This window comes from Epinephelus moara, unplaced genomic scaffold, assembly GCF_006386435.1.
Source record: "Epinephelus moara isolate mb unplaced genomic scaffold, YSFRI_EMoa_1.0 scaffold934, whole genome shotgun sequence".
In the NCBI taxonomy this organism is placed as follows: Eukaryota; Metazoa; Chordata; class Actinopteri; order Perciformes; family Serranidae; genus Epinephelus; species Epinephelus moara.
The window spans coordinates 1-10197 of NW_026082910.1; the positions used below are offsets into that span (position 1 = coordinate 1).

The 10197-nt window shown below is 40.5% G+C and overlaps 1 protein-coding gene across 1 annotated transcript; it reads left to right on the forward strand.

Moving 5' to 3' along the window:
* The first annotated feature begins 6 nt into the window (after positions 1-6).
* LOC126387578 (vesicular glutamate transporter 2.1-like) lies at positions 7-8472 on the forward strand. Its single transcript, XM_050040105.1, has 2 exons — positions 7-355; positions 3893-8472. Exons 1-2 carry the CDS (start codon positions 194-196, stop codon positions 4232-4234), a joined length of 504 nt encoding a protein of 167 aa, XP_049896062.1. The 5' UTR covers positions 7-193; the 3' UTR covers positions 4235-8472.
* The last annotated feature ends 1725 nt before the right edge of the window (positions 8473-10197 follow it).

Below are 10197 nucleotides of genomic sequence, written 5' to 3' on the forward strand. Positions count from 1 at the left end.
GAGTTGCTGCCTATTTCTGCAACAAGATGGTCACCATTTGTGCTGCTTTTATCTACAACTGTGTCCTGCTTCTGTTGCTTTTACTACTTGTTACATACTGTGATAGTGTCTGCCTCAATTTGGCCTTTAAATCTGGTTGTCTGGCAATGTCATAATTCACAACTGTAAGATTTATCAACAATATGTTCATTTTATGTTTTCTTTTTCTTTTTTTTTTGCTCCGTCAGGCTTTAATGTCAATCACTTGGACATCGCTCCACGCTACGCCAGTATCTTAATGGGAATCTCTAATGGTGTGGGTACCCTGTCTGGGATGGTGTGCCCACTGATTGTTGGTACCATGACAAAGAACAAGGTAAGGGCTTCAAACATGGCAGTAATAAAGATCTTCTCATTTCATGTGCAGTGGCAGTGCCAAGGAACAGCTGTGGGGTCCATGGCCACCCTCATACAATCGTTAGGCCCCCCACTTGCCCCTGCTTGCAAGTTGGCTACGTATAATATGGGGGGCTTCTGTGTGGTGTTTTTAAACTTGAGTAGTTGTATATCTATCTTTTTAAGGAAAAGAACAACCAGCCTGTTTGAAGGACAATGAATTACCGAACACATGTATACACAGATACATCACACAGTAAAACAGGACTGTCAAAATGTTAACTGTACCAGCATTAGTCTGTTCACATCAGATAATTAATAACATTAAGAATATTAGTATGTGATTTTTGACATAGTTTTAACCAGCCCACACAGGCTAATACAACAGCACAATAGAATTCCTGAAATTCAGTTATGGCTTTTGGTTTTGATATGCCACCCCAAGATTACATTATGGAATATATCTGGGAATTTCTGTTGAAGTGTGCAGAAAGGCATAAGGACCCAGATAAGTCAGCAACCCTTTAAAGGTATAGAGTGCCCCAGGAATGAGTTCTAATACCTGGAAATGGTTCCCTCGTCTCAAAGTCATTAGCCCTTTTTAGATAGGAATTGTGCAAATTTGCAGGAAAGCCCAATCAGTCTTTTTTCAGCATTGGCAGTACAAAAACAAAATCGGGGAGTGCGGCAAAATGCCACCTACCTACTTTTGTTTATACAGAATGCACCTTTTTCGGGGCAATGGGGGCATGAGCAAGTAACAAAACGTGTGGCTCGGCGTGTGACGTAAACAGTAACGTGGGAGGGAAGCCGCAGCTGGTCAGTCCTTCTGCGATTCTCTCATAAGTCGGCCCGTCCTTCACCGTTCCCGTCCTCTGACGATTAATGGCCTCTCCGTTTGCGAGGGCAAGGAGGGCACGCAATTCCTTGTCTCCCCAGTTGCTCATCTTTACAGTGTTTGTGTTTCCCTCTTGCTACTAGCTGCTCGCTAATTCCTGCTATCAGCTGTTTCCTGTTTATCCACCGCCAGTGGCTTGCACGTGTGGCGTCATCAAAAGCTCCTCCCACAAGTCTTCAACAGCCCCTCCCGTTGCGGAAGGCCGCCTTGGTCTGTTTAAACTAAAAGGGTTCCGCCAATATGACGGAAAATTGGGCACCTCGGATCAACTCGCCAATCTGGCTCTGTGTGTCTAAACGCTCGCAGCTTGCCGGCAAAACGGCCCAACATTTGCGGAAAATCTGGCAGTGTAAAAGGGGCTTATGGGGTTTTTGGTTAGATGCCTGAAATAAGGTCTATGGTTAACACAGGCTTAAGAGGCTTTTACTTTTTGTTCTACAACATAAAATACAAAAGTAAAAACCTCACTTTGAAGCTTCTATGTCAACACATTCTCACTCAGACTTCGTCACATATCAGGGTTTGGTCATGTAATTTCTACATCCAGATACGATGTGCAAGGCTCCCTGGGTGTGTTGGTTGGGATGCCGTGTCAAGTTCTGCCTGTTACATGCATTGTCTGTTTTTAAAAAATTCTCAAAATACTCAAAATTTACCATTTACATAAAGTCTCTTTTTTTCCTTCAACGACAAACGTCTGTGATTATGTTTTGCCAACACAGGCACACGTAGTTGGGTTTAGGAAAAATGAACAGGGCTTGGCTTTACAATCTAATGGGATTTGAACACCGGCCTTCTGGGTGACAGTCCATGGTTGCTGCCAACAAGTGGCTATATGAGACTACACAATGTCATCCCGCCATGCCGAACATGGCTTTACAGTCTTGTTGTTGTGGTGGCAATGTTGAAGTCATGTGACCATGGTGTAGTTCGTTGCCTAACGTTAGCGTTTCACTTCTGGGGATTGCATTTGGGCTTCTAAAATCATAAAAGTAGTGTTCATTTGTGAAGATTATCTTGCTGAACAAAATGTGTAAGTGTCATTAACATTTAAATACCACAGAGCCTATTTTCTGCAATAATCCAAAATCCTATGGAAAAATCCCATAGGATTTTTTGACACACGAACCAGGGCAATGTTAACTTGTGCGTCAGCCTATACAGAAATGCCATCCCTGGGGCTCTCTATACTTTGCGGGAATTGACCATTTGCCAGTGAAACTTCCAAATCCCAAATTGTCTCATGTGCTATTTTTACATTTTTTTCAGTGCTGTCAGTGGTTTTCATAGCTCCCTCAGTGCGTGCTGTGGTCTGGCACCTAGTCACTTTTATAAAGTCCCAAACCTCACCTGACTGCTGTGCCAAGGAACATCCCGACCACAGCAAAATAAGAAGAAAATATGGGCAGGGGGTCTTTGTCAGCACCTCACATTTTTAGTGGGACATAGGTGATTGGGAGGGATTACTTTTGTATAAGTCTATACATTGGTTGTTGTTTTTTTTAGGAGAATCCTCCATAGCGTACCTTCAGTACCCCTATTTAGCATTTATATAGTTTAACCCCTAACCCTGAACAGTACGTTATATACAGTACATTTGTCATTAATTATTTAGAACACACTGTAATGTAGCTCTAAGCACATATACAATAAGTGTGTATGAATGTATATGTCAACAACTGTAACTCCTCCTTTGAGATTTCTCAAGGCTGTAGGCTGAGGTAAAACAAACAGACGATGAATGACAACATATAAAACACAGTTGTAAAGCAGGAGAAGTTATGATTGGTGGCAAATATTGTAAATTAAAAAGGACTTTATAGCTGACTACACTGTAGTGTGTTGTAAATGATTCACTAAATGTTTATATACTGCTTATAAATGCTAAATATGGAGGGTTAAAGTGAAGTGTTACCAAGAGGTCCAATTAATAAAAGTATGTTTTTGTTCATTTGTCATTTTCTGTGTTGAATATATTAGATTAGAAACAGGTGAGTCAGGCATAATGACTTTGGAACATGATGTACTAACAATAAAATATCGGACAAGATAAAGTGACAGATAAGATTAAATGATAGGACAGATGATGTACTTGCCTCCCTTATAATCTTACTTTATTGGTATTTGGACAGTAAATATATGAAAGGATATATGTGTCATATATATTCTGTATCAGCTTTTTCCATCTATTTATTGAAGTTACTGTATTTAATGTTCATACTAGGTCAAATACTCAAACCTCACACTTATAAAGTACACATTTCCCCCCTAAAACTTCACCCACAAGGCTGCACAACATCACAAATAGAGTTTTATTTGTTTACAAAGGCTAAATCATTTCTTTAAACTGTGGACACTGTTATCACATTTGTTGGCGAATATTTTCAGCTAGTGAGAACTTGCAACAGCAGGATGGCGTACAGTATGTTTATGGTAATGAAGGAACATGTTAACCAATGTGTTTTTAAAAAACTTTTGGTCAACAATGTCTCCCACACACATAAAAATCTATTTATTTTTGGTTTTAGTCATTTTTTACAATAAGACAAACATGAAATAATGTCCAGACTTTTCTTTTAAGTGGTTAAAGATGACTTTTTGTTTCTTGTCCCTCTTCAGACTCGAGAGGAGTGGCAATATGTGTTCCTGATCGCCTCCTTGGTGCATTATGGGGGTGTGATCTTCTACGGGATCTTTGCTTCGGGAGAAAAACAGCCGTGGGCCGACCCAGAACTGACCAGCGAGGAGAAGTGCGGCTTCATAGACGAGGACGAGCTGGCAGAAGAGACGGGCGACATCACTCAAAGTTACGGTGCCTTTGGAGCTCAGCCCAAGTCGTACGGTGCGACCACGCAGGTGAACGGAGGCTGGGCTTCAGGCTGGGAGAAGACAGAGGAGTACGTCCAGGAGGAGGCGCAGGCAGGAGGCTACGGCTACAGGCAGGATGAGGGATACTCCTAGACCAAACACACATTCGCCGACACATGAGTAGACTTATTTTCCTGAGTGTGCATCAGTTTAGTCATAAAAATATCGACAAACGAGAAAAACTACAATCCATTGTTGTATTGTTTGCACAAATTCTAAAAGAAAAAAACCTAACAAAGTATCAACGTAATGTAAAAATGACTAAAATGTGTAAAAAATACAAGGATATTCGATTAATAGAGGTGTAACATATCAAATTGGCAGTCTGTAAATGTATTATTATGCATATTGATAATAGATATATTCATTTGGAGTGCAATTGTGTGTAAATGTGGACATTTTCATCCCATCAGCCAAGGCTTCCTGGCCAATCTGAAGCCTGTAGGGTTAGCCTACATAGAAGCTGCCCATGAGAACCAAACCCCTTATTTATCAAACTAACTGTTACAGTACAACGTTCTAGAAGCCAGCCATTACAGTGTATAGATATGTCACTGCACAGCGTCGTAAACAGAAACTAGACACTCTGTCGATATAGATTGTACTGTATCTCTCCTGAATGCACTCAGAGTAGTGTGTCCTCTTAATGCACAATATGATGGTCTTTTTGTTTTCTTATCACCGGCTTCTGTGTGTGTGTGTGTGTGTGTGTGTGTGTGTGTGTGTGTGTGTGTGTGTGTGTGTGAGTGTGTGTGTGTGTGTAAAAGTCCTAAACATGTGAGTGACCTGGTGTAGAGATCTGAGTGGCATATAATGACCTGTGATGATCGTTTGGTTGCACTTGCATATAAGGTAAAACATGTCTGTCTAATGTTTGCTATATGTGATCCATTTTGTAACTCGGTACCTCTGCAGTCGAACGTTTGAGTTTAGCATTTTCAACCCGTCACATCTCAGCAGTGTAGTGCAGGAGTAAAGCCATTCTCATTATTGTACTCACCATAACTGTCAAAAGTCTAGTTGCACCAATGCGCTACTGAAAGATTTGTCTTAGATAAATACATATATGACAGAGAAATCTAGAGATAAAGATGTATAAGAGTTTATAGATTAATTTAGACCAAGAGATTCATGGTCGTACACGACCTTATGAAGGGTTGTGCAATGCAAAGACGTAGCAAGTACAGACTAGCCAAAATCAGTATGAGATTCTTAATATATTAGAGCAGCAAACCTAATAATGTTTAATGTGAAGGGGAAAAAAATGAATATTTAAAATGGCGTGAGATAGATATTAACATGATCAAATGGAGAAGAGAGTAATTTTTGATGTTAAAGCCTCTGAAAACAAAGTATTTCTCAATAACATCAAATATTTATGACTAAAAAAGCAACAACATAAGCTGAAAAAAGAAATCTGTTATGTGAAATAATCAAAAATTATTAACTTTAGCAGAGATATGAGGGTTTATGTAGGATTATATTGTTTAAAGGGGACCTATTGTGCTTATTTTCAGGTTTCTACTACACTTTACACACTTTAATATTCAAAACACACTTTATTTTTCACACACTGTCTTCCTGAATATAACTGTATCCACCCTCTGTCTGAAACACGCTGTTTTAGTGCCTGTCTCTTTAAACCCCGCTCCCAGAAAAGCACAGTCTGCTCTGATTGGTCAGTGTATCCGGGTCTTCCATTTCTCGGCGTCCCTGCACCATCATCGCAGCGGGGGAATGACTGTAACGGAATATAACGGCACTTTCTGCTGTAAAAAAATTACCAAAAAAAGGAGTATGATCAGCAACAAGGAATACATGTTCCCCTGATATTAGCATGTAGCTACATGTAGCAGTGTAGGCTACGTACTGTAAACACTTAGTGTGAACCTGTAAGCACAGGTGCTGTGGGGCGACACATATGAAATGGCAACACAATCGTCATATATCAACGTTTGGTCATGGACTTTTAAGTTCTGCCTCATACATGCATTGTCTTCTTTCAAAATACACTTCTGTTTTCACAGGAAATTTACCGTTTACATAGAGTCTCTTTCAAAATAAGCACACTACATCAGTACAACACTGAAAATTGACGGGGTTTTTTCCCCTTCGACAACAAATGCACGTGTGTGCGTTTTGCCAAGACACATGTGGCTGGGTTTAGGAGAAAAGAACAGGGTTTGGCTTTACAATCTCAATCGAACACTGGCCTCTCAGGTGAAAGTCGGTGTTTGTTGGACCCATCCACCACCCCTCTCACCTGCCCCACTTGGACTTTCGCCGCCTTAACTTTTGTTCTGCCATGTTTCCCTCTGATGCTGCCGCGCACCGTTAAACTATAATGGCGACTGGCCGTGTATCATGCCGATGTTAAAGGACGGCTTTTATCATCGGTGTCTGATGCTGCAAGTCACTGCCCAAGCGCCGGACTTGAAGACTTCGGAGTGAGACCAGGTTAGAAATAGGGCGGTTTAGAGTGTCAAACACTTAATTTCCTGTATCCTGGTGAATTTTTATGCATCTTTTGCCTTTTCTGCAGCAGTTTACGGTGGAAATGTCTTAAATCTCGTCAAAATAAAACTCCTCTGCTCCTCTCATGGTTTAATTAGAGGGAACAAATGCACATGTTCAAATGTTCTAAATATTGAGGTGGACATGCGCTCTACATCCCACCTGAAATCTTCACCTCTGAGATGACTGTAAAAAGGAATTTGTCATCAGCTTGTAGCCAAAGTAGAAAAGCCATTGTAAAAAGATAATTCAGAACAATCTGAAGCCTGGGGTTTTTGCTCACACTGATTTGTTTTTTACATTTTATACCTCATTTTCTGAAACTTTGGCCACATTTAATATGAACATCAGACATTGTAATATTTCTATATGACAGAAAATATGAATAGGTCCTCTTTAAAGTGAGAAGCTGATTGAGAATATGTGTTTTCAGGGCCTTTAAATCTGAAGGGAAAATAGTTTAAAATGTCAAATAACATGACAGAAGTCAAAGTGAACAAACAAGTATTTGAATGTTTACATATACGTTGCATTACGTTCACCAAACCAGGAGATTTCTATTAGCGGTTATAGAGACGATGCAGCAGGAGGGGCAATCACAAATGTGTGCAATTTGGACAAACTGCCATTTGTCCATTTCCATCACAGGATGGAAGTGAGATTAAACAGTTTATGATGTGATGTTTGATGCAATGACCTGTCTTCATGGGAGTCTGGTAATGAAAAGTGTTTTAGGCTCCTGAGTAGAAAGAACAAGCGAACACACCTCCACAATCACTTTCGTCTTCATTCTGCACTTGCACTGACAAGGTCTGAAGGGGGCCAATTTTGTTTGATTTATCACCTGTCTGTGGAGACCTTGAGTCAGCATTTCACAATATAGATGTGTGTGGATGTGTATTTATGCATGGAACAAAGTGAAATTTGTTGTATGTCCTTTTTTAATTTCCCTTTTTCGTTCCAACTTATTTGTCTTTGTCTCAGAAACTGTTACTGATGCTTCAATTTCTTTGCACAATCAACCAAAGGTGAAGAGCAGAGCTGGGTTTTAGCTGGAAGTCAAATGTTTTTGAGGGAGTACAGACCATCAGCAGCGAGGTTCCAGCGTTTGGACCCCCAGTGTGCAGGTGGCCCCAAACATTACTCAGTGTACAAAGCAATAAATTCATAGTAACAGTTCTGGTCAAACGTCACAAACAGTCATTATGTTGCTGTTTTTTATGCATTTGTTTGAAAGTCGTGTTTTTTTGTGATAACAAATGTAGAAAATAAACACTTGTAAAGAAAAAAAAACATATAATATATGTATGAAAAATATAGTAATAGAGTCCAACACAAACGTCTTTGACAACAAAGAGGTGCGAAGAGTTTGTGACGGGGCTGCTCACCAGATGAGAATGATAAAAAGAGCTCTGCCTGAGAGGCAGACGCTCTTCTTCTTCTTCATGTTTTTGTTTTGGTGTGGTCCATGTTGTTTCCTCTCTCTTTCTCTCTCTCTCTCTTCACTCTTTCCTCACTCTTTAGTTTGATTAATGTTCTTCATTCAGTGGCTGGACCCCCCTACTTATAACCACATGTACCTCCTCCCTGTTCAACCCTGATTCCATTGTCACAATATCCATTGACATTGAGGATGAAACCTAAACAGGTGATTCTGCATTTTCAAAAATGACAAATGTGCAACCTGAAGTAGTTAAAAGTTTCCTGTTTTGTGCCTCTGAAGTTACAGTGTGATTCTATGGCTTCTGTTGCTGTGTAAATTGAGAGATTTGTTGGTGTCGAAATGAACTCTATATCCTTTTTTGATAAAAAAGAAAAGCAAACAACTCTGTGTGTGTGTCCTGAGTATTTGTGTCGACAGCAAAGGAGAACAGGAGATGAAACGAGTCAGACAGTGTTGAAGAGCATGAAATACAGAAAGGTTTTGTTTTTCACCTTTTGTAAATTCTTAGCAACTTTTGTGCTCTTTGACCATTACAAAATGGAAACTGTTGACAGCACAGACAGTTCAACAAATGCTCACACAACATTAACAGACACTGATAATATCATCTGTCTCTACAGACACACTGGGCCAAACATGAAGTTGTCTACAGTCAAACTAATATACAGTCAGCTCCAGTGGCATCAATATATTCTCACTCACCTTGTCACATATCAACGTTGGGTCATGGACTTTCCATGTCCGGATACGACGTGCAAGGAACCCTGGGTGCATTGGTTGTTGACATTCTGGGACGCCATGTCAACTTCTGCCTGCTACATGCATTCTCTTCTTTCCAAATACACTTCCCTTTTCACAGGAAATTGACCTTTTACATACAGTCTCTTTCAAAAGAAACATTCACTGGTACAACACTTTTTTCCTTCAACAACACGCATGTGGTTGGGTTTAGGCAAGAAAAGCACGTGATTCGTTTTAGGAAAAAAGAACAGGGTTTGGCTTTAGAATCTTACAGGATGCAAACCCTGGTCTCCCAGGTAAAAGTCAACCTTTCCACAGTTTCCACACTCCTGCCCACCTCACTCGGACTTTCACCACTCTAACTTTCATTCTCATCCCACCACATTTTCCTCTGATGACGTCGAGCACCATTAAACTAGTTAAACATGGTTGGACATAACCTTTTGCGATGTTATGATACGCAGCCAGTCAGCAGTATGATATGCCCGCTGAACGGCATCAGGTTGAAATGCTGCCAGTAACAACGTCATATAAAGAGCTGGAAAGTCCCTATAGAGTGAGTGGTAGGGGATGTGGATGACTCCAGCAAACACGAGACTTTCACTCAGGACCAAGTGTTTGCTTCAGGTATGAATAAAAATGCAAAACCATGATGTTTTTGTCTAAACCTAACCATGTAACCATGTGCTTTTGTTGCCTAAACCTAACCACTCAGTACATCAGACGCAGAAAGATACCTGGTGCTGAATATGTAGACATGAAAGGCCACTGACAAAGTGGCGATACGTGACAACTCCGACAACTCAGATGCCAAGATGGCACCTATTCAGTCCAATACAATTGCTCGCCTGGAGTATTTGCCAAAGAAGTTTCTAGCCTCCAGGTTATGTATGAAGATATCCGAGTACAGCACTGGCAGCAGAGCCCTGTTCATTCCTATGAAAGTTGCTTAGTGGCACATAAAGTCCAAATCACTCTGTTTCTGCACCATGAAATTACCCAAGTGATTGGTGCTGCTTCTCCCTTATTGGGCCCATAGGCGCACTAGAGACTTACGGCCGCCGAGCACAACTGCGCAGGACCAAGCAGCCAACTTCCACTGGCTGAGTAGCTAACATCCTGTTTATGGCTCTGCTAACTTGAATGGGGATTAAATCATTTAATTTAAAAGCTCTCTAGACTTTCCAAATGTTAGTGGACTGAATGGATAAAATCTTGATAGCTGAACGAGTCATTTCTTGTGGGTTGTAAGACAAATAAAGAAAAATGTATCCACTAATTTACAGACATCTATTTTCAAATGTAAGTTTATGGGAACAAAAGTATTTTTGGGGCCACTGGCATCATGTGACGGACC

Coding starts and splice junctions, on each gene's coding strand:
- LOC126387578 (XM_050040105.1), top strand. CDS start 194: ATGTTTTCTTTTTCTTTTTTTTTTGCTCCGTCAGGCTTTAATGTCAAT. Junction 356..3,892: donor GTACCATGACAAAGAACAAG/GTAAGGGCTTCA, acceptor GTCCCTCTTCAG/ACTCGAGAGGAGTGGCAATA.